Source organism: Fulmarus glacialis, unplaced genomic scaffold (genome assembly GCF_000690835.1).
Source record: "Fulmarus glacialis isolate BGI_N327 unplaced genomic scaffold, ASM69083v1 scaffold4797, whole genome shotgun sequence".
Lineage (NCBI taxonomy): Eukaryota > Metazoa > Chordata > Aves > Procellariiformes > Procellariidae > Fulmarus > Fulmarus glacialis.
Genome location: NW_009225060.1, coordinates 42,027 through 65,737, shown reverse-complemented (window position 1 = coordinate 65,737; position 23,711 = coordinate 42,027). Strand labels below are relative to the sequence as shown.

At 37.4% G+C, this 23,711-nt stretch overlaps 1 protein-coding gene across 1 annotated transcript in view; it reads right to left on the bottom strand.

The window, feature by feature from the left end:
• Positions 1 to 23,711, bottom strand: part of LOC104080088 (calcium-dependent secretion activator 2-like) — a 126,507-nt gene that overhangs the window by 83,965 nt on the left and 18,831 nt on the right. Inside the window, exons 4-6 of the mRNA XM_009582354.1 lie at positions 11,652 to 11,732; positions 7,647 to 7,883; positions 3,722 to 3,843 (exon numbers count right to left, since the gene is read on the bottom strand). Of these exons, the coding sequence (XP_009580649.1) occupies positions 3,722 to 3,843; positions 7,647 to 7,883; positions 11,652 to 11,732 (440 nt within the window). The remainder of the gene's footprint in view (positions 1 to 3,721; positions 3,844 to 7,646; positions 7,884 to 11,651; positions 11,733 to 23,711) is intronic.

The window sequence follows — 23,711 nt, the reverse complement described above, 5'->3', positions numbered from 1 at the left end:
TTGTTTCTAATTTCCTTATTACTCTTATGGAAGCATTCAGGGAATCAGAGGAATACTTAAATACATATTCATAAAAATAAATGAGAAAATATTCAGCATTTTGGAATAGTGGATAAATCCTGAATTAAGTCTACACTTGACTCCTGCTTCCATTAATCTCTACTCTAAGGTCACACTGGCTTGCTGTCCATTTTGAAGCATTCGTCTGAGCATCTTGTTTTCTCTTTTTCACTGTCAAAGCTTTTGAAACTTCTGACTGAGTAGTAGCATTGCATTGCATACACTGATGTTTCACAGATGAAAAAAATAGGCATAAATAATTCTTTATACTGCTTCTTTTCACAAATGTAGCTACCAGTTCAAAACAATAAACCAGCTACAGAAAATGTGTGTGACAAGCACGTGATGCTCTTGCCAGCAGTCTCCCACAGCAGGCTGGTGGTAATCATTCACTTTTCATCGCTCTCTCATTCTACGCTTAGTATGAGAGCTTTGCTACCCTTTTCTAGCTGCACGTCCTACATAAAATCTGAAGTTATGTTCTCATTTATCTGGGATTTGTCAGTGCAAATATGTAACTGCTAGTGATTTGAAGAGTTGAGTTGAACTACGGTTCTCGATTCTTTTTTTTTTTTTTTGCAATGAGTTTTGTGTTTTCTCCTCCAGCCTCACTGATTATTTTCCTTCACATCAGAACAACAGTACCGAAAATTATCCCAGTAAGGAGCCAGCTCCAGCAGCAGGCAAAGTAGGCAGTAGCCTAGGGCAGCCGACAGCTTGTTTTTTCTGTATCAGAAAAGAGATGGTCACTGGCCTCTACTTATATGATTTTGCCCATTGCTGCCAAAGGACTGAGGGAGAAAGGAGGCATCTCTCTTCCCAGTAGTAGTACCATTACTAACGTCAACAGGAGCAGAAAGTCACTTCTGTTTCCACTTCTTCTCATACCTCCTCTTTGCAGGAGAACATCCAACCCTTCAACCCTGGATTGACTGGTGACTGACCCTCCCCATCACCCTGGCAGGTCCCTATCAGACAATAGTGATGAGTGCTGGAAGAAGCAGGGGGGCAAGAGGAGGCTGCATGGGGTAAGGGATGTGTTGGTTATAAAAGTAAGAAAGATCTTAGAAGGACTGGGCACAGGCTGGGATAGGAGGGAGAAAAGAGACACACCTTAAGTCGTCTGAAACTTGGGGACTCCTCCCTGCCTATAAGAGTATTTCCTAGGCTCTCTTCCACCAGCGCAATTTTCTGGTTAAACTCTGCCAAGTCCTCTTAGTTCCCTCTGCTATCAACCAAAAAAAAGCAATATTGCTAGCATCAAGAAAACCTGATTTGGCTCTAACAGAAAAATTAAACTGGGGAATAAAGGATCTCCCATTCCATAGGCAGCTTCCTCCATCTTCTTTACTGTTTGCCCATAATTTGCTAATTTCATGCTTGTCTAATTTAATATCCTCCTCCGTTGCCTCAAACTACATCTCTATATATGCTCACAAACTGCATGTCTCTATATGCTCATAATCATACTGTATGCCAATGCCTCAGAATTACTCTTGCCAGAAACGGAAACACTACAAATGAGAAGAGCACAAGAACTAGATAGATTTTAGAGCTCTATCAGCCGTGCCCCTTCAATTTACACTGTTTTGTAGGACAGCAGGTCAACAACACCAGTAACTCCCATTCCTGTCCTTCCAGTGTATGGTTCAGGGCACCTCTCAATCATCCACTTCCTAAAGATGTATAATTTTTTCCATACAAATCCATATGAATTTGGTTCAGACAACGTCACTTCTGTGGAATAGCCTATAACCTGTCTTTCTCCCATATTCAATCAAATCATACCTACTGAGCCTGAAATCCACTAAATCAGTTTACAAGCTCAGAGCAGGTCCTAACATTACCGCTTTTCCTAGAAACACTCCATTTGTTCTTCTATTGACTCCATCTATTCTGGAACTTCCTTTTCACAAAGTTTCTACTTTGACAGATAGGAAAATCAACGAATCTGTTATTAACTTTTACCAGATGTATCTATACACAATGTATACCTTCTGATTGGTTTTACAACCTTTACCTTAAGGTGCAGCCCTCAGTATGTAATAAATAAACCATGAACTGACCATAAAGCATCCCTACCATGTTTTGTCCACCATATCTGGAAACAGCTAGAACCCTTAACATCTACAAACTGTTTTCTGGAAGGAGAATGACTGTGCCCAAGATTCAAGAATTTGTGTATTCTAGCTGATTTAGGGAGATTTGAAGACCCATACCAATGACATCAGGGGTTAATTGAGCATTTAAAACAGAAGCTAAGAAGTCCAAGGTGAAAAAAAAAGAGAGAGACACCATCAGAAGAAAGGGGAACCTTGACTGTGACAGTAGGCAAAGGTTGGAGGCACTCGTTGCAGGGAACAGTATGAGAGCAACTCTGAGTTTGAAGAGAAAGCACAGCTTGGAGATGTGCCCTCCACCAGAAAGCCTTGCGACCCTCATGGGACGCCGAGCCACCAGAGAATGCCCCAACAGGTCCACAAATGAGCAGGGGATGTTGCATACCCAGTTATGACCTTGCTTCAATGCATATATCTGTGTGTCTTTTACGCTATCGTTGCTTTTAAAAGTTCCTCACCTACTACATGCAAATGATAAGACTGAGCACTCCTTCGCCCTGGAGAAGGAACACAGCCAGGGACTGCGAGAAGTGAATTTTACATCCTGCCCCACATACTCAGAGTTCTGCAAAGCTGTCTGAATACATTACTGGAGTAGGCTGCTGGCTTACTTGCCAATGAAATGTGCTGCAACTAGGAGAAAGTCCACCAAATTGGATCTCTTCCTCCTCCCAACCCCAGAAGAGGCAGATAAAACTCTGTGCTTACAGTTTTGCCTAACAGAAGTCCGTATTTGTGGCCTGAATGGAATAGAAACTACCATCCCAACTCCGTTGAAGATGTTTTCTCAGATACTGTAAAAACTGCAATTTTTAAATTGTCTTTCACAAGGCACACTATGGTGCCAGTAAAACCCCAACATGCTGTCTGGAAAGTTATCTACAAAAGATTCCAAATGACAATTTAGCAGAGGGGAAAGTGTCTGAAGTCAGTATGTAAGGTCAAACAAATCAACCAAGACCCACACTTAATTTTCTTCCTCTCTGCCACTCTGACTGGTTCAACTAAAGACGGCATGATGTTATCCCCCTTCAAGTCAGTTTCTGACTGCCTCCCTCAAAAACTAATTGAAAGAAGTGGATCCTATAATTTAAAATGAAATAGGCTCAGCAGGTGAGTAAGCTTTGTCGAGATTGATTACTGAGTATTGATTTTCCACCAATTGTACAAGTTACACTCCACAAGGCCACCTGCACATTAACCTAGAATATATAAAATCACCTCGGGCTAACATCTATCCAGAGGTTTGTATTTTCAGAGGATGTAGGTAAGAAGACAATGCTGCAGTCTCTAGCTTTTTTCCTCACACATACATTCAATGGCATTTATTTGGACAACATTCACACTTTGTACTTACTTCATCATAAAAAACTATTATTTGTATTTTCATTTTTCAAAAAGAATTTAAGATAACTAACCAGGAAAAAACTTCATATAACCCAGCACTAACTTAATTGTAAAAACTGTAAAGATACTCAGTTAGGTTCTCCCATGATATGAAAGAAAGAGATGCTGGATGCAGCGACAGCAGAGTGGCTTACTGTGGCCTGGAAGCTTCTGCTTGGTCCGTCTGAAGCTTCTCGCCCCCTTCTACTTCCATAGTGCAGTAGACAATTCGATTGGGAGCGACTGACTTTAAACCTTGTACCTCCATTATAACAATCTGAGGAAAGGAAAGCAAATAGTTTATCCTTCAGAAAACATTACATAGCACAGCTATTGCAGTACTAAGCTTCATGCAGGTAAAAAAAAAAAAGAAAAAATCCCCAAACCCCACTCACTCAAATCTTCACAGAGAAGAGTTTTAATTTTGCCTTCTTTTTCCACTTTCAACAACATATAGTAGGAATTGAAATTTTTGCTCTGTTTCTATTTGGACAACGACCAAAACCTCACTCCAATCATAATTTAGATGCTAGTAGTTGAATTTGAGACTAATGTCTAAATATAATTCTAAATATTAATACATGAGAAAATGTATCTTTTAAGCCATCATCTAAATACATATTTATAGAACGAATAGGTTACTAAGTCAGACTGTAAACAAGACAAGTAAGTACACTGACCACATCTTGAAAGGTTAATCGTGGTGCTGTGACACTGAAGGTTGCAACCCTTGAATCTCAGAAGCAATTTGGTGTTGTGCTGAGCATGAGGCAGGTCAGAGCATCACTATCTGCTGCTGTAATTCTTTTCCCCGCTACCTACCCCTTTTCCTTCTCCCAGCTCAGTACTTGCAGTCAGATTCAGCATGCATATGGGGACGGGGGGAAAGAGAAAAGAAAAAAGCCACCTCTACTACCAGCTGCGCCCTGAGAAATTTCCTCACTAGGGAAATTCTGAGCTTGGCAGATCCCATAGTTTTTCAGCTCCTCTAAACTACTCAGTTATAGCTCAGAAGAGCCAAATGCAGTCCTACTTCAAATGCTCTCTGCCTTTTATAAACCTTACGGTTTGTCACAGTGTGAAATTATTGGAATTTTTACACGTCAGATGTTTCTAACTGAGAGATTTGAGAAGAAAGTCAGGTTTCCCTGCTTGCTTTGGAAAAGCTGCTTTCCTTTCCAGCCCCATTTGGGCCTATGAGAAGAAACTGGTAAAAACGGAGTCCATTTAATCAGCAGAGAAGCTGTCCTCAGCTGAACTATACACAAAACCCAGTATTTGTTTGATTGTTTTAAAGGTGACAAAAGTAATGACTATTTTTGGTCTCATTAGAAGCAATTGGTTTTTAAGGTCAGCAAGCAACTACTAAAATACTTTGCTATTAAACTGTTTGCATATTTGCCCATCTATTTCAATTCAAGTATGTTAAGCCAGGCTTCACCCATAGCTGTAAAATCCTTTGTACTTTAAAATTCCCAGAACCTTAGTAATAGTTAGATGTCTTGTAAAATTGTTAGTTTGGTAATATTACAGGGAGATGACAGTCATTGATCATTTAGAACATTTTTACATTACTCATAAATTACCAACACTGCCTATTACGCTTCATAAATAGTAACAGCAATTCAGGGAGAATGACGTAATCATCTCTCTTCTCCATCTTTTGTAGTCCAGGAATTCAAGTAGTTATCAAAGTGATCAACAATCACTAAGAGACTGCACTAGAGATCCTTCTAGCTAACACTGCCTATACGGTCTTTCCACATGCCAAACGTATGTCCTTGTTGAATGCAGATGTCATGTTTATTCATTTTTATGTTGATACTTCTTTTCCTTGAGTTTCCAATTTAATTGCACAGTACATTTGTCTTTGGTAGCAATTCTGGATTCCAGCAATGGAAAAAAGTTGCATTTCATTAGAAGGAAACTGATTTATTAGCTCATTAGCTGATAAACAGCTTCCTAAATATTGCTTGTTTATTTCTGAAACTGTCCGACAGCTGAAGAACATAAGTGTTTAAGTCTTCTCCTACTACTCTGATATTTTATTTATTTATTTGACAAATTTCTGCAAACACACTATTTGAGGAAACATCCAACTTGCAAAAACAGTCACTGTGGCTTGTAGTGATGTGCAGCGTGTCTCGCCTCTTAGCCAGCAAGGTCCATTCCCTCCAGAACATTATAAATGTTACCAACATCTTCTGCTGTTCTGTCTTAGTAACAACATCCAGTAGCAGCGTGAACCCCAGCCACTTTTCCCCCCGCCAAGAAATTTTCATCGAGTTCTTATACTCTGTCCTAACATTTAGACATGTTACAGATTGCCTGTTTGTTCACGTGCCTCTGCAGCAGCCCTCAGTGGGGATTTTGCTGGTTACCCTACAATTTAGTTAAGTCACACCACAAAAGACATGACGTGGATATGTTTACATGTTATTCAAGAAATGTGAAATTGTGCACATACGACCTCACATTTTCCAAAAAGAAAGTATTCTGACACCAAGGAAATGCAATCAGCTTTTATATTTGTCCATTTGCATAGAAAAAGAGCACATCTTCCATGTTTCAGTCTAAATTAATATCAGTTCAGTTGTTTCCTTTTGCCCTTATATCCTCTGAGATTTAGCTTCCCAAGAGTGAGATAGGAGCTTGTAGCAAGGTGGGGGTCGGTCTCTTCTCCCAAGTAACCAGCGATAGGACGAGAGGAAATGGCCTCAAGTTGCGCCAGGGGAGGTTTAGACTGGACATCAGGAAAAACTTCTTTACTGAAAGAGTGGTCAGGCCTTGGAACAGGCTGCCCAGAGAAGTGGTTGAGTCACCATCCCTGGAAGTATTTAAAAGACGTGTAGATGAGGCGCTTAGGGACATGGTTTAGTGGGCATGGTGGTGTTGGGTTGACGGTTGGACTCGATGATCTTAGAGGTCTTTTCCAACCTTAATGATTCTATGATTCTATGATTCTATATGCACATACTTGTCCAGCAAGAAACTCCACTTATGTGGTCAACACCATGTTTAAAATGAAAATTTGCTCTACTAAAAAAAAAAAAAAATACTACATGTAGAGTGACACTTTAATTCTTTGCCTTGCACAGGATGAACTGTAGATTACTAACCTTGCAGAACATCTGTGTGTTTTCTTTATCAGTGATGGCAGGGGGGAAAAGCTAAGTTCACCAGACCTAATAGTCCTCATTTCTGGTGTGAGAGGGGAAGGGCTGTAAACAAAGCAAAACTGTTCCAAATCTACCGGAAATTATATCTCCTGTCATTTTTCATTTCATGATTGTTTCAATCTTTTTACTGTGCTTTTCCCGCCAAGTATCATATCATTTTTAGTACATAGTTAATATTTCTCTCTAGAGGCACAGAGAAAGCTTTTCTTCTTCTTACAGCCCTCACCAAGCAAACTTTCTTGAAGAGAGAAAACATTATCAACAAACTTTTTCAGTTACTTTTTAGGTGCTTCGGAACTACTCTTTGTTATTGCTATTAGGCTTGGTATTCCACTTGAGGCAGACACAGCACATGCGATGGAGATGCACAGGATTCCACACAGGAGTTATAAAACTACTTTATCATTTCATATACTTCAGTACTAAGGCCTGCACTCCAGTTTTACATGCCTGATGAACTAATACTTTTTGGCATATAGAATGATGGATCTTACTACCCTTTGAAAGTTGATGTTGGGCTTTTACATTATTAGCTAGTAATATTAAAATTGCAAAAAGTGGGATAAGTAATTTCTCTGTTCCTGATAACAACAGTGTTTCATTATTACGTTCAAAAGTATACTTAGGAATTTAATGTACTGGAATTCATTTAAAGTTACATTTGTGTGGGAGATTCAACTGCCCACATTGCCGTGTGGGCCCAAATGCAACTACTGCTGCAAAAGCAAAACGTATCATATAGCTGTACTCTAACTCCTGATTATCAAAGAGACAAAGAATAATTTACTTTAACATAAAATTTTAAAATTACCAAGGAAGGACTAATAACAAAAAAGTATCAAGACATAGATATTCTAGTAATTTAAACTGTCAACAAGTTTGCTGTGAAATACGTGATTACCTCTAATGTGAAGGAGAGGACCACATCAGACTTCGATAGCTGAACCTCATTTTCATCTCCTATGTCCAAGAACGCAGAATTCTGTGATCGCTTTAACTTCTGCAGTTTAAATTCTGGCCCACCTTTAGACACTGGAAGACTTTCCAGATTTGCCATCAGCAAATTCACCGAAGACCGCAACTCTTCTATGTACATGTTCTCCATTTCTCGTGTTACGAATTTTGGGAATTTTCTTTCCTTGGAAGATACATTTTAAAAGTTAGGGAGGAAAAAAAATCATCCCACATTATATGCCACATTAATTTACTGATTTGCTCTCAGTTAAGAGATATTTAATAAAAATAAGTCTTAATTCCAGCATCTATCTATTTTTATACCTTCAAAACAGTAATAGGAAGGCTAATCCCGTCCCATAAACAGTGTTAAGTTTGACAAGAAGAAATGTAATTTGAATTGAGAATTCCATCATATTCCTCAAATATAGTAGACAAAATATATCTTTGAACACGTCAAAAAAATAAAGTAAGGGGCATTTGTAAAAGCGGAACCTCTTGACCCCCCAGAATCATTTAACCATAAACCCAGGCTGAAAATGTACGCATTAGGTGTTTCTAATACACATGTTTGAAGCGTATCAATTGACAATATACCTGTAATGTTACCTTCAAGTATTTTATGAATAGACAAAATGAACTGTCCACTAATAATTTTGTTACTTCATTCATTTCCCATGCTACCAAAAATAAGTCAATCACATTCATACTTCTAACATAAGGCTGTTAAACTACAACCATGACAAGAAATTCCTATCATTGTTTATTTCTATTCTTAATAATAGGTCATTCATTTTGAAAGTAATGCTGAATTATTACACATGGGATTATTTTAAACATAAAAGAACGTAAAAATCACTTTTTTCCTCTGTAGGAGTTAGTTAGATAATAATGTTTAAATACTGTGTTTATAACAAAGAGGGAACATATAAACAAATGTAAGGCATATATGAACATGTACAGAGACAATTTTATGCACAGTTTCTCCCCTGATATTGAATATAGGGCACCTTGGGAGAATATGTCACTCAAGATTAAACGAAAATGTAAATTATTCTAAAATATACATTTTACATATAAATGGGAAACAAACACTGCTCCCCACATATTGTCTGCAAAGGTAGGCACCTTGCTCCTAAACCAGACAATATTTATTGTTAGCTGTTATAAGGAGTATCATAAAATGTTTTACATTAAAACCTTTATAGCTGATTTTGTTTCAATAACGAAGACCAAGCAAGTTGACTGTGACCAAAACACCTGCAGCAAGTCCAGTGGTCCACTGGCTCATTACAGCATTACAGAGCCAGTACATTACAGATTGAAAAAGAAAAAAGAAAAAAAAAATTATTTATAGTTAGAAACTAAAACCAAAGGGTAACGTTCAGGGTGCTCTAGCTAAAAAAACCCCACTTTAGAGTGTTTTTCAAACTGTACCTTACCCTGTGAGGATCATTCAAATAATAATATGCCAACACAGGAGACAGAGAAGACAGACTGTTATTATGTTGTTAAAAGATCTTTCCTCTTGTTAAGATGTTTTTTCCATCCCAGCGTAAAAATTGAGGGAACTTTTTACGACTATTATTTTCCATGATTTAAGACAGCACTATCAGAACATATGGACGCCTCTATTTCTGTAAAACCTGAATGTTTGTAGCCACTTCTCTCCCTCACAAAACAAGGGTGAGGATCCTGCATAAAGACTCTAAGGTCTACAAATTTCACCCCTCCCCCTCCCTTTTTATTTGCTTTTTTAAGACCGTGAATTTGTAACAAATTGCTATAGCACATAATTTCAAAATAATTGAGAGACACAACAAGAATAGTGAGGTTTTTCCACTATTTTTAAGTGCATATGCACAGGAATGTAATTACTTTGATTTGAAAAGCCCAGATTGTCTGAAGAACACATCCCCGTGCACAACACTGGAATTTTGGGAACTCTGATTGCAACGTACTAGAATACATCCTAAAATAAAGACCCCGGGGACAGATGAGAGACCTTGATGAGACTGATGTATACACAAGCCTTTAGGTCTGGATTCTGAGAGTGCTAAAATGGATTTTCAGGATGCATTTCTCAAGGAGAAAAGACACTGCATAGTCTCTTCATAGGATCAAAGTTTGTCTTAGAAAAGCATAGCACCAGTTACAATAGGTAGAAAATCCCATTAGGTCATATACACTTTGATTTCAACTACTTTAAATTTAGTTATATAAAGAAACAGATGGGCAAATAGATACACAAATTCCCCATTGATTTTATTCTGTCATAGATGAACATATTTCTAAGGTTTTTGCCTCCATTAAATAGGTTAAATTATCTTTTCTGCTAAAATAAACTTCTCAGTTATAATTAACAACTTGTAAAATCAGCAAGTAATGTATTATAGGAACCGGGAATGAGACCTCAACAACAACAAAAAAGCTATATGCAAAGATTTCTCTTGAGCTGTGCTAATCTTTTGAGACTGCAGTTTAATAATTCTCTTACAGGCAGGTAATACTGAAAACCCTTTTCTTTACCAACAAAGATGCTAGAATACATAATCCAGTATCAAAACGATTTTTACCTTGTTTTTGAACTCTGAGAATAAAGTTCATATTTTGCAGCACCTGATCGCTTAGGCTTAAATGATCTTAATAATTCTCACAGCTGCTGGAATCAGGACTAGCTCTCAAAGTCCCCCACAAACAATTCTGCATTTTAAGTAGTTTAAAAGAGCTGTATGAAAACTCCGATTTCTGACTTGGATGTACCATGTAGGATATGGAGTTCCTTATTCTGTGCAAAACTGTGCAGCTGACACTGTGGCAACCATGAGAATTTTCAAATAATGGGTAAAAAATGGATAAATAAATTTTTCTTTAAAAAAATCTACAGGCGTGCAGTGTATGCACATTAGACACAGAATGAACAAGGTTTAAATAGTGTTCATAATTTTCACAGGCTTTAAAATGAATTTGAAACTTTTATGGACAGCATTTTGTTTTTTAGGAAGATTACACCTCCAAGTTGTTATTTATGAACTTCATAGACCTAAATGATAATTTTTTCCTTTTAAAGGAACAAGCAAATCTTAACTGCTTTACAATTAATATATTAATATAATATACTTTTTTCTGCATACACATAGTATAACGTACATGCTTCCAATATTTTGTAACTTTTGGAGCTAAAGGCAAGAAGGCAACAGAGCAAACATAGGATTATTGACAACTTTGATTATAAGCCCAGGCTTCACAGAAGATTGAAGAGACATGAGATTGCCTTTCTGTGAAAAAGGAGTCTTTCTCCACGATTTAATATGATATGGCCAGGGACAATACCAATCCCACATGTGATATTTAATATAGAAGGGCATAATCATGTCTGCTGAAATAAAATACAAGCTATAGGAGAGAAAATTAGGATTGGCTTTCTAAAATTTACAAAAAGAATTTATAATTTACCCAGTCACCACTAATTTGACCTACAAGACTCAGTCATAGTTTTGTTACTTGCAATATTAATACAATTAGACTTAATCTATGAATGTAAACTATGTTATATATACTTAAAAAGTGTATCACATATAACCTGCAGTAAGACATAAACATTTTGGTTATGCCCTAAGCACAACATAATGCACCTTTTTATGTAAAATATTTTCGTTCCAAAATACATAATCCCAAATGTGCAAATAATACACCCTTTGTTTCAACACTGGACTTGCTGATGAAGGAAAGGCAGGATCACACAGCATATGACTTTCCAAAAACAAGTTTTGCTTTCTCCCTACCCCTGTTGACACAGATACTCCAGAGCAGAAAGAAATGCATCTGCCAGACTGTTTTCAGATGATCTTCTGCTTAATTTTAGAATCAGAAACTGGAAACACACACTATGTATCGTCCCACTCAATCTCATATGAAGATATGTTTTTGGTACATGAAAGCAACCACTTACCCTTGCCATTTGTTCTGCCAATTGTAGTCGTCCATCTAGTTCACGTCTGATCTGGGCTGCTTGCTCATCTCCATTATCCAACTTGGATAGAGAACAAAAATAAAGTTAACTGTGAGAAACACACACTATATTTTAACTTAGCTAAGCAAGTAATGTAGTTAAAAACAAAATAGAAATGAATTGCATCCTTTTCATCCTAAAATCAGTGAAACACTAAGCAAATACATGGCTTTGAGTCTTACCACGATGAAAGAAATGTAATGGCTACCAGTTACCCATGCAGTCAGGGTCTCTGGTGGGTAGCCAGCACTCCCTTGAGTTTTTAATACTCAGGCTAAACAGAAGAAGCATTATTTCCTTATGAAAATAGCAGCTGAAAACATTTCTCCATGAAGCAGAAAACGGGACTAACAGACTGGCTTAGAAAATGTTTGCAAGGAAATCTGCTCTTTGGTGCCATGAGTCTCTATATAGGAATATATAGGTACAGAGAAAGAAAACTGTGTGGCTATGCCTTCTAAGTATGGCATTATTTCACTCACATAGCTCTTTCCCCCAAATATTGGCCAACTGCTCACATCAAGGCATATCCCGTTTTTGAGCCTCCAATATTTTCATACCTAGGGAATAGTCATGACTAAACGTCTGACTTCAATCAGTGAGGTAAAGGGGAGGGACACATTTATTCACCTCAACAGAACAGCTGGCACTCAACAGAAAAGAGACTTCCCAACTCATTTTTGACCTGTTTACTTGTTAAGGGCGTTGGGGAGGGAGTGTAGGTGCCGTGGGGCTTCACCTCAGTGCACTGACCTGCACAGCTGGTTAAGAGGAAGAAGCGTGATGCCTTCTTACCTGAATAAATGCCAAACAAGGACAAAGACAGAGTCCCAGTGGAGGGCTCTCTCTGTCCCTAGGGCTAACCACAGACACGATGCGACATGCTGATACGACTTTAGTGCATTTAGTATGTGGCTAAGGTTTAAGGATACCTGAATTGCTCTTCACTAAAAAAACCCCTTAAATTGATTAGGGATGTAAATTGGCAAAAATTGGTTCTCTAATTAAATGACATCTTCAGCTACAGAATGCAGAATTAGTTTGGTAAATGATTGATTACATTAAACTAAGCTTTTTAAGTAAGACCACTGTTCAGTGCATCAGGCCAAATACATAACACCATCTCCCTTGCGACGCGCCTCAGCTAAATCCAGTAGATCTTATTGAACCAAGGTGCTCTTGAGAATTAGGCATTTTTTCTTTCAAAATCCAATTGAAAAAAAGGAATAATTAAAAATACACTATCCAGTGCTTACAGGTCAATTACAGCATTATGTATAATGCAAATCTGACCACATTTAGCAACAGGATGAAAAGTTTCCACTGCTAGTATGGAAGCGATGGCAGAACATGCAATCTGTCACCTGTGCAAGCTGGTGTCTCACAAGATCCTTGCAGGAACTGATCCAGACTACCAGAAAGCAGGAGAACAAAACCTGATGGCATCCCTAAAAGACGCTCAAATTTAAACCAGAGAGTAGAAGACGGATCATGTTCCAGACTGGAAGGGTCCTTCCGCTAGGTGTACCTGTAAATCTGCTCCTAGTTTGCCTGTGAGCATAAATGGCAAGAGGCGTTCTCGATGAAAGCAAATATTTTAGGTTTTCAGAATACAATTACAGTATTTCAAATAAATTCCCAAATTTGCATTCTTCCATTTCTTAACAGAGTAAGAGACTGCTTATTGAACTTATCACCAAGAATATTTCTAACTTCTATTTTCCTTTGTATTGTAACCACATAACTTTTGCAATAACTTTTGTTTAATCAGTACGAAAGTGAGTCTAATATGAAAAACAATTTTGTTTTTCTTTTTGGGATAAGAGAAGGTCAACATTATTTTAATAATATATCCCATGACAGGCAATTGCTTGAAAAAAATCTGCTTGAAGGTTATTTTGATGACTGAATTCTGATTTCTGCAAAAAGGAGGGTGTGGGAGAGCAGAACGAAGCTAAAACTTTTTCCTGTGTCAAGGCACAACTTAAATGACTGCCTCTGTTATTAACTCATTTGAAGAGGCAAAGTCTTTTGTTTAAAGACTAATATTTAGTTATTTTTCCATTTAAAAACCACATGAAATGATCATTTAAGTTAATGAAGGTGTAACCTGGTTTTGTAAATCTTAACATTTTTTCCTTAACTTTGCATTGCTTCCCATCTGTTTGTACTTGAGTACTTAAAAATGTGCTGATTTCCCTACTTACTTATTTTAAAATTTTAGTCTTCTTCCTGAAATACTTACACATTTTAATGGTTTTGTTAATATATGCATGTAATGATGTTTTGTAAGGTATGGAAAGAAGCTGAAGAGGTGAAACACTGAAGAACACTGCTTTATTTATAGAAAAGAGCCAAGGTAAAAATGACTAGCAAGTCATTCACAGCTGTCCTAATAAGAAGTAAAATTGTTGATATTAGTATTTTTGCAGTATGCAAAATGAAGTGACAATGAGAAAAACAGTAACTTCGATATCGCGTTCCACGCAAGGTCATTCTACTTGTTTTTATTCTAAATTCCACAAAATGCATGAAAAACAACTTTGCAAGCAAAGCAGTCAGCGATTATGAATGTGTAATCAATCATACTTTATTCGAAGTAGCAACAACAGTAAGACTGAGTAGATTCTGAAAATGCAGGTGGCATTTGGAATTTGTGAGTTGTGTCCACTTTTTTACATAGGGAAGACACTTGATACAGCCCACCGTATGGGTGGGAAGCGGTGACAAGGGTTAACATTAAGTGTACCCTGTCCTTTAATTCCTTATTCGTGGATCAAACCCATACCCAAGACATCTGTGGAATACACAGTTATGACAATCATTGCAGTAATTTTCAAACTGTTAAATAAAAACCAGAAAAGCATATGATACTATGCACAGAAATTAATACAAATGTAACATTGCAGAATAGCCACTCTCATTCTTCTCAGTATTGCCACTGAAATTTGGTTAAAAACCCCCACTAATTGGTAATCAATTAAAATTCAACCAAAGGGTGGTTTGTTGGGTTTTTTTAAAGAATAATTGGCATTTACATGGCATCACACAATGCTTCCCACCTTTAAATATGAAGGCATGTTTTTTAAAAAAAGTTATAGCCTTAGAGATTATTTTAAAAGAGGGTACATTTAAATTCCATTTAATAAAAACATTTCAGCTATCTGCAATGGTAGTGATTATACACCCTAGCTATTTACTGACTGCACCAACACTAGTGATGCTCCTCATGTTGCTTAAACCTCACATGACCAATTAGTCAGTATTTTAGCAGCAGGGGACCTCACTACAGAAGACTCTACACACACCAGAGACCTGTTTTCAGAATAAAATCCATTAGAAGTCCTGACTAAACAAACCACAGATTCCCCTAAATGCCATGTATCTGGCCCCCAGAATTTGTAAAACCTAGGCATAGACACTGACTCCCCTTTTGAGTGCTAGTTAATTCAGTAGGAAAATTCCCAGTTGAGCAAGAGTATGAATGAGACAGCTGTGTCGCTTGTGCCCTTTCTTTCTGCAAAGCTGATTATATGGATTTTAAAAGCTTCTTCAGAAAAATCAGTAGTTATGAATGACTATGCTTGGGTGAATAAGAAGCTACGTTTTATTAAAAAGAAAAAAGTGGTAGCTCATCATCTTTTTTTTTCCAATGGTGTTATATAAAACCAGCTTTCTAAAATAAACCTGCCACCGTTAGACATCAAGCTATTAATTTGAAAATGTTTTTATTCATTAATGCTTGAAGTTGCCTTTATTTTTTCTCACTCTGAAAAGGGCAATCATTTTTATTACAAACTTCTTTATTAGTAGAGATGGAGTGGGAACGTCCTCAGTATGCAAGTTGCCCAACGATTCTTATTACAGGATGTTTTCAGTTGCTTATGTAAGTGTCGACTTCTAAAAGACAGACTGAATTTTTTTATTCCAAATTTCTGTTTTAACAATTTCAACCAAAACACTCCATTGCTTCTGAAGAGGCCAGGGAAGACAACACACTACTTTATCCATAATAAGAAAAACTGTGACCATCTTGTCAAAGAGCTCTAGCACCATCTTGCTTTGAAGTAAGGATCTGAAATTTAGCAGGGCCCCATCTGTGAAAATCAGCTCAGCTCTGGCCAAGTTAGAATCTTTGAAAAATGAAGTTTGCAGCAGTCAGGCTGCAAACAGCCACTACCAGAGGCTAAATCAGATTCAGCATTCAGACTCATCTTCAGGTGGTGCTGCTCTCTGTCTTGAATATGCATGGAGTCTACGCTCCTCAGATTATTTGCTCATTTAAGAAAGACTGTACGCTTATCAGAGTTAAAAATCACTCTATGGATCAACAGCATGGTATCTTGCTTGACAAACTGCTGTTTAATTTGTGTCTAAACAGCACAGAACAGAAATACATCTGAATGAATTAATGTTTACATATTTTAAGAGGTTGGAAAAGACTGCACACTATTTGATTCCTATGTAAATAAAAACTTTTTTTAAAAAAATATTACTTAAAAGGCTGTAAAATATTTGTGTATTTTGGTGGAAAAGAAAAATGGTACACTGACAAAAAAATCTGGCTAATGTGCAAGGCAACTTAAGGTAAATAAGGTACTAAAGCTGCCAAGAAGTACTGCACTAACGCCCATGGCGCTCATTTGCATTCCTCTACATACAAAGTCAGTCAGATATCCTTTGCCCAAGAAACAAGACCAGTTTGAGTATGGATGAGTACTGACCTGTTGCAAGTTATTGTTCTCTACGTTCACAAGTGCTCGAACTAACTGATAGTTCCTCCAAGTGACTATTTTATTAATGTCCAGTTAGCTTCCCTGCAACTTTCTAATTCACAGTAACATGAACATGAAATTACATTTATGTGCTGGTTTTGGCTGGGATAGACTTAATTTTCTTCACAGTAGCTAGTATGGGGCTATGTTTTGGATTTGTGCTGAAAACAGTGTTGATAATACAGGGATGTTTTAGGTTGTTGATAACACAGGGATGTTTTTGTCACTGCTGAGCAGTGCTGACACAGGGTCAAGGCCTTTTCTGCTCCTCACCCCACCCCACCAGCGAGTAGGCTGGGGGTGCACAAGAAGCTGGGAGGGAACACAGCCAGGACAGCTGACCCCAACTGACCAAAGGGATATTCCATATCATATGATGTCACGCTCAGCATACAAAGGTGGGGGAAGAAGAAGGAAGGGGGGGACGTTCAGAGCGATGGCATTTTGTCTTCCCAAGTGACCGTTACACGTGATGGAGCCCTGCTTTCCTGCAGATGGCTGAACACCTGCCCACCGATGGGAAGTAGTGAATGAATTCCTTGTTTTGCTTTGCTTGCGTATATGGCTTTTGCTTTCCCTATTAAACTGTCTTTATCTCAACCCACGGTTTTTCTCACTTTTACCCTTCCGATTCTCTCCCCCATCTCACTGAGGAGGGAGTGAGCGAGCGGCAGTGTGGGGTTTAGTTGTCAACTGGGGTTAAACCACGACAATTTACCTGCCCATAACAATATAAATTTCTCTACATTTAATGACTAAATTGACAGTTCATGTATCTTAGGACTTGCTCTTAACAAAATCCAAAGTCTTTTCACTCTGTGTGACAGTAATGGTCATTTTTTCTTTATAGCCACTTTTTGCCACATGCAACCAAGTCTGGGCCCTGCTGAGCTGACAGGTTATTTGTGGATGCCCACATGAGGTAACCTGCAGGGTCCATCCCTGACTACTGTCTGACAGCCAAGGCAAAAACTGTCAACACACACCAAATGGAGTAAAGGGCTTGGATTTAAAGTGTTGTGATTATATAAAGGTGAAAAAAATGGACTTCTGGAAGTCACTAATGGCATCCAGCAGCAAGGCTGGAAGAGAAAGCAAACGCCAGAGAAGTCCTAGTACTCAATTTTGGTTGTCAATCAAGCAAGCAGCAAGCAGGCAGGAGGTGTAGCAGATGCAAATACCGGCATTTTTCAGACCGTTGTCCTTGCTACTCTTATCCCTGACTCTAAAACCAGGAGTTTTGCTTCAGACAGACCTGCCGCCTCTAAGACCCACAGGACTTGTTCCCGTTCTTATCTTTACACAGGTGGAGTTGCTCTAAAGGAACAGACTGGGAAGAGATTAAAGATGTCTGCAATTCTCGGCAGTATTAAGGAGCCACTGTGCGCTGAACACAAACAGCCTGCAGAGATTCCTGAAGTTTCCCAAGCTTGTGAACCAAGATTAGCAGCTACATATGTAAAAGTAGGAGGATCAACAACTTTCAAATCAGGCCGAAAACAGAGTGCCCAGCTCCAGTCTACAACAGCAGACACTTTTGGACATGAATTCAACAGGACTTAACTTCTGAAGAACAAGTCGTGACAGAAGTAAACTGCTTCCACTTCCTATAGGAGGAAAAAACCAAATTTGATTAAAGGGCAGAACGTGTGAAGCTTTCTAAATGGCTTCTACTAGACCTCTTCATAAACCTTCTGCCTCCTGTTTCACAGCAAGAAAGACACAGATGTAAAAGGAAAGAAAATGTAGTCACTCCTCTATTTCAGTTCAGAGGAGGCTATGCTGTTTAGCTTCCATTTTAAAATCTTCTCTCTTCCCTGCGTATAGATTATATAGTGGATTAATTCATATTCATAAAACAGATTAATAAAATGGTATTTAAAAACTCTCATGTTCTCTGCACCCTGCAAAATCCCTGTCACATATCACGCAAATGGCTATGCTGATGGCTGACCCTGCCTGTGTGATGGTGAAATCCTGTGGATTTCCCACAGAACTCTGCAAAAGAAAAACTTTAAAAACTCAGCTCCTAAATCTTACTCTCCCCTCTTCCCAACTCGCTCCTTTTCCCAGTCAACACACACAAACAACAAAAAAATTGCTAGATTGAGCAAAAAACCTCAGAGATGGGCAAATAAAGAGAGAGAAAATCTGTTAATGGTTAAAATAAAGGGGCGGGAAGCACCTATTTTTGAAATTATTTCTCTTGTGCAATACTAGAATACATATTTTCAGCTAATTCTAAGTAAAAAGACAAACTCAGCAACCACTGAAAGCATTTGTACTTTCAATCTGTCTGCAGTAAGTAGACTTGTAAAAGGTCCAAAGCCCACATGAGGTGTTCTAACAACTTTTCACAATGCACCATCAGGCTTCACACAGCCTTTTCTTATCGATTTTGCTCTAATAGAGCACAACAAGATTGCCTTTCAGACAATTGGCCAAGCTGATCACTCAGTTTTCCTGCAACACAGTACCAGCAAAAAACTCAAACATCAGTTTGAATTAATGTTTTAGCACAAATTCCTATTGACTACTATAATTTTTTAGAGCAAGCAATTAGCATATCACTTTCTCCATAGCCAATATTGTTAACAAGTAATAACGCAGATAAAGAGCAAAGCCAGTCAACAGTCAAATATTCTACAGTGGCTTCAGTTGGATTAAAAAAAAAAATAAAATAATAAAAAAAAAAGAATAAAACCAGTGTTTTCAAAAGCTGTGTCTATGTACCTTCAAGGAGTCCATTAAATCTAACACCTCACTCAAAATTTTCTTATAAGCTCTACGTAACACCAGAAGCTCAAAAAATTCATGCACAATCTCAGATGATGAGCGGTTTTGGTCTCTGAAATATTTTTATAAAGTTCTGGACCTGCTTATGTAATTTCAATGTTGACTTGTATATGTACAACTAAGGTGGCAGAAGATATTATTTATACTAATTGTTTGTACTAATTAATTATATTGATTATATTGATTTGTAAAAAATGGTTATCATAAAAATATTAAAAACAAACCAAAACATAAAGTAAAGATTACTTTAATTAATTCAATGAAATAAAACAATTTCAAAGTTCACAAAAACAAAAGTGAAAACTACACAGTTTTAAAATCTTGGACTTTTTTCAGTCTGCCATTGGATGGCTTCCCATTCACTTCGGCAGTTTCCAAAATAATGAAAGGTGAGATTTTGATATGACATTTCCTTACATTCAAGCTTTTACATTAGAAGAGCAGACTCAAGAGTTTCAGTACTAGCTGAAAAGTTCTCTCACAAATAGATTTCAGTTTATCAGGGACTATCAATACCAAAAACCCCAGGAAAACCTTCAATGAGACTTAAACAGGAAAAGAAGCACATACAGTATTCAAGCCAATCAGAATATATGTAAAGGTAATAGTTAAAAAAGTGTATTAAGCCCACGCAAAACTTAACATAAAGTATATGTTCATAGGTCAAACTTTCACTGTACTTAGCCAACACTAAGTGAGAAGACATTTGAAGAATTAAATACACACCATGTATTACTGAGAAAATCTCTAGCAAAACCCAGTTTATTTTATACTGCGATGTGCAGATGTACAACGCAACTTTATTCAATGACCATTTCCCTAACAATCATCTTTCGTATTTATTGCTGCTATTAACCTTTTAGAGAAACTCTAACAAGCTAAATGCCTTCTATCAACAGCTAACTTGATTAAACTTGCCAGACAACCTTAGTCAAAATGATATGTCCCAAATGGGAAAGAATAATCCAATCTTTAAAAAGATGAGCTTCAAAGGATTCTTCAAATGCAACATACATCCTCTGTTTAATACTATCTTTACTGAAGAAAATTGAAAAATAAATTAATGGTTCAAAATTTGTCTTGGACCAAATTAAAATGTAGTCCTCAAAATTTCATTGCATATTTTCATCTACTGACTGGAACTGACAATTTGTGAACAGGACACTTGGAAAAGTAACGCAAATGTCTTTGCGTAATAAAGAATGAGGTTTTTGTTTGTCTAATTGGATTTGAACAGATCCCAGCACTCTTTTGATCTACATGGGCTGAGGAGAGAGTAGGGCTTCCCAGACAGAATTTTCACTGATTTATATGATTGGTCTTTTCCACAACACACTGTCAGATCATTGTTCTGCATCGATTATCCAAATGAAAAATTTTTTCATTTTATTTTAGATTACTGATCTGAAATTAAAATTGGTCATCTGCTAACCTAAATTCCAAGAGTTATCTCTTCTTGGCCAAATCTTGACATGTGGTTTGTAAATAAATAAATAGAACTCAATAATGCACACAAATGACCTTTTTGCCCAGGTATTTGGATGATAACATTTGAAGAAAGTCTGCTAAGCCCTCATCTTTACAGAGGAAATCATTCACAATACTGAGTTTGCTACTAGTTTTTGCTCTGATTTAATGCAAAGATAAAAGTTGAAGCTTGATTTGGTTCACAGAGGCTGTTAGTTATGCAATGTGGGGTTTTAGTGAAAAAGATACACTGACCTAGATATAAATATTTTAAATATTTATTTATGCACAGCAGTCTGTTTAGGCATCAAGGTGAGAAAAATCAGACAGCAGGTACTTAGACAGTTAATGATTTGTCTTTAACTAGTGTTTCTTGGATAGTATGTTCATGATAGCAGTTCTCTGTAAGTATTAGAGACTCTTTGCATAACCTTAGAATTATTATATTACTTGGACCTTACTACCAGCAGATTCTGAGAGAGAAAAACCCATTAAAAATAAAATTAAAAAAGAAAACTCCAACATTATAAAAAACCCAGAATTTTATTTTATTCACTATATAAATAGTTTTTAATTTCATATCAGTGTTGATACACTGTCACAAGCTTGTCCATAAATGCCATAATTCTGGTGCTCTTCTCACTTCTTCCGCAGTGAAGAGAATCGAGACATATATTTTATGAATTGTATAAACACGGATATATATGAACACCGATTAGAATATTGACCAAGAACAGTTTCACTACATTGATGCCCTTTTCTGCAATAACAGGCTCTTCAATGTTGCTTAGTTTCCTTGAACATTCACTTCAAATTATTTTTGTAGCAGAGGCTCTATTCTATGAAGTGGAGTCCTAGAATTGCAAACCATGCCTCCTTCTCCAGTTATTTTTTGGTCTTGGCTGTAGCTCCATTTGTCTTCATAATGCAACTACAACCCACTTGTTACACAAATGGTGGCCCCTACTGAAAGAGACTAGATAAAAAAAGCACGAAATTCAAGCACCCCTCTAGTTGTACATATCTATTGGCCACCGTGGACAGTGAAAATAGTATACATGTAACCCTTTGCAGGATTCTTGCTTTGTTGTCAAAGAGTGGCTCACATCCCACAGCACTTATTCCAAAGCATGCTTGAAAGTAATATGGCTGTTGCTTTCATGAGCACTATCTTCATGCACTTTCCACTAGGTAAACCATCAAGATGTAAACAATAAAACTAAAAGCAATTCAGTTAGTTTATCCTATTTTTACCTATATTGCATTTATAAATTGTTCAAAAAAAAGTCCAAGAAGAATCTATTTACTTTAAGCTTAATGCAAGCCAAGACCCTTGGCTTTCCCAAGGAAACGATCGGTACAGATGCAATAAAGCCTGCATAAAACAAGACAGATTATTTGTTTTAAAGCTTAAAAGCATATACAGACAACTGAAGGAAACTGAGGCTAGCAAACCGATAGAACATTTAGTTTACAGAAGCCATTCCACTTCTGCAAATCAATGCTATAAGTATTTAAAAAAAAGAAAGAACTATAAATCGTGCTTTATTCTAAATTGCTCACTTTACAAACCACTGGTTTACATCTTTTTTTTTTTCATTTTGACCAATCTCATAAAATGATGCTAGTCTTCAAATAATAAAATATTATACGTATGATTATACGTATGTACAATGCCTGTTTCATCCCCCAAATTTTAAAGGAAATACCTTCCTATTTTCTCTCTGGATTATACAATCATTTTGCATGCAACACACGTATGAAATACCCTGTTAGATCAGGCAAATAGTCCATCCAGCCCAGAATTGTGTGTGTGACAGTGATAGCTGCCGAGGTTATTTAGGGGAAATGCCTGTTCTCTGAAGTGCATTACTCTAATGATAGTTGTGGGGCCCAAGGAAGTGAGCGAGATATTAGAGGGTACGTCAATTTATGGACCTGTTCTCCAGGAACTTGTCCAAACCCTTTTGAACCTTCAGCTGCTGTCTTCCCTCATTGCTCCCCATGACAAAATGTTCTGGAAGTTCTCCAAAAGTCAGATAAGGAAGCAGTGCATCCATTTTAAATCTCCCACAAACTTCCTTGAGTGTCCCAGTTTCTAGTGGTGTAGCATTTGGTGAGTAAAGGTACGCATTCACCTTGGCCACTGCCTTCATAACTTTGTAAACCTCCACCATACTCCTCCCCATCAACCTCCTCACATACAGACTGAAGAGCTTCAGCCCTTTCAGTCTCTCCCCGAAAGGCAGCTGTTCCATGATTTTCAATGCCACCCTCTGGTCCTCATTGACCTCCCCTATATCCCTGAGATGGGGAGACCAAAGCTGCACACAATACTCAACATATGGGTATAAGGTGGTTATATACAGCAGGAAAACGATGGTACTGTTGCATATAGAATGAATGATTTCACCACAGGGAAACCCAAAGTGTCTTTCTCGAGCTGTAACTGCCCATGCTCAGTTCAGCATCCTGTGGGTGTATGCTACTTTATTTCTCCTCTGATATATTACCTACACACTCATCACAGCACTGTATCTTCCACAATGTAAAAGTCAAACTCTTCAGTTGTTGCTAACTATGCAAAATGCCTTCCACCCCAACTTTGCAACCACAAAACTATAAATATCCACACACAAAAGAGTTTAACTTTTATTTATTTTCCACTCAAGTCTTTGCCTTGTTATTTGTAGGTGTTCTTCCTACAGCTAAGCAGTGAAAAAAGCTTCAGAGCTATGCTCAGAGCCTATTGTACCATCCAAATAAAGTATCTTTTAAATCAGAAACCTAGGATCCCTAGGTAATCAATGGAGAGACAGAGAAGCCTCTAGAGAGTTATTAAAAGCACTTAAACAATTATCTACACGCCTACTATAAATACTATGGAGGTCCCAACTGCACTGGTAATCTCTGGTAAGATGATCAAAGAAATGGGTGTTCTTATTCTCCCTCTCACCTTCCC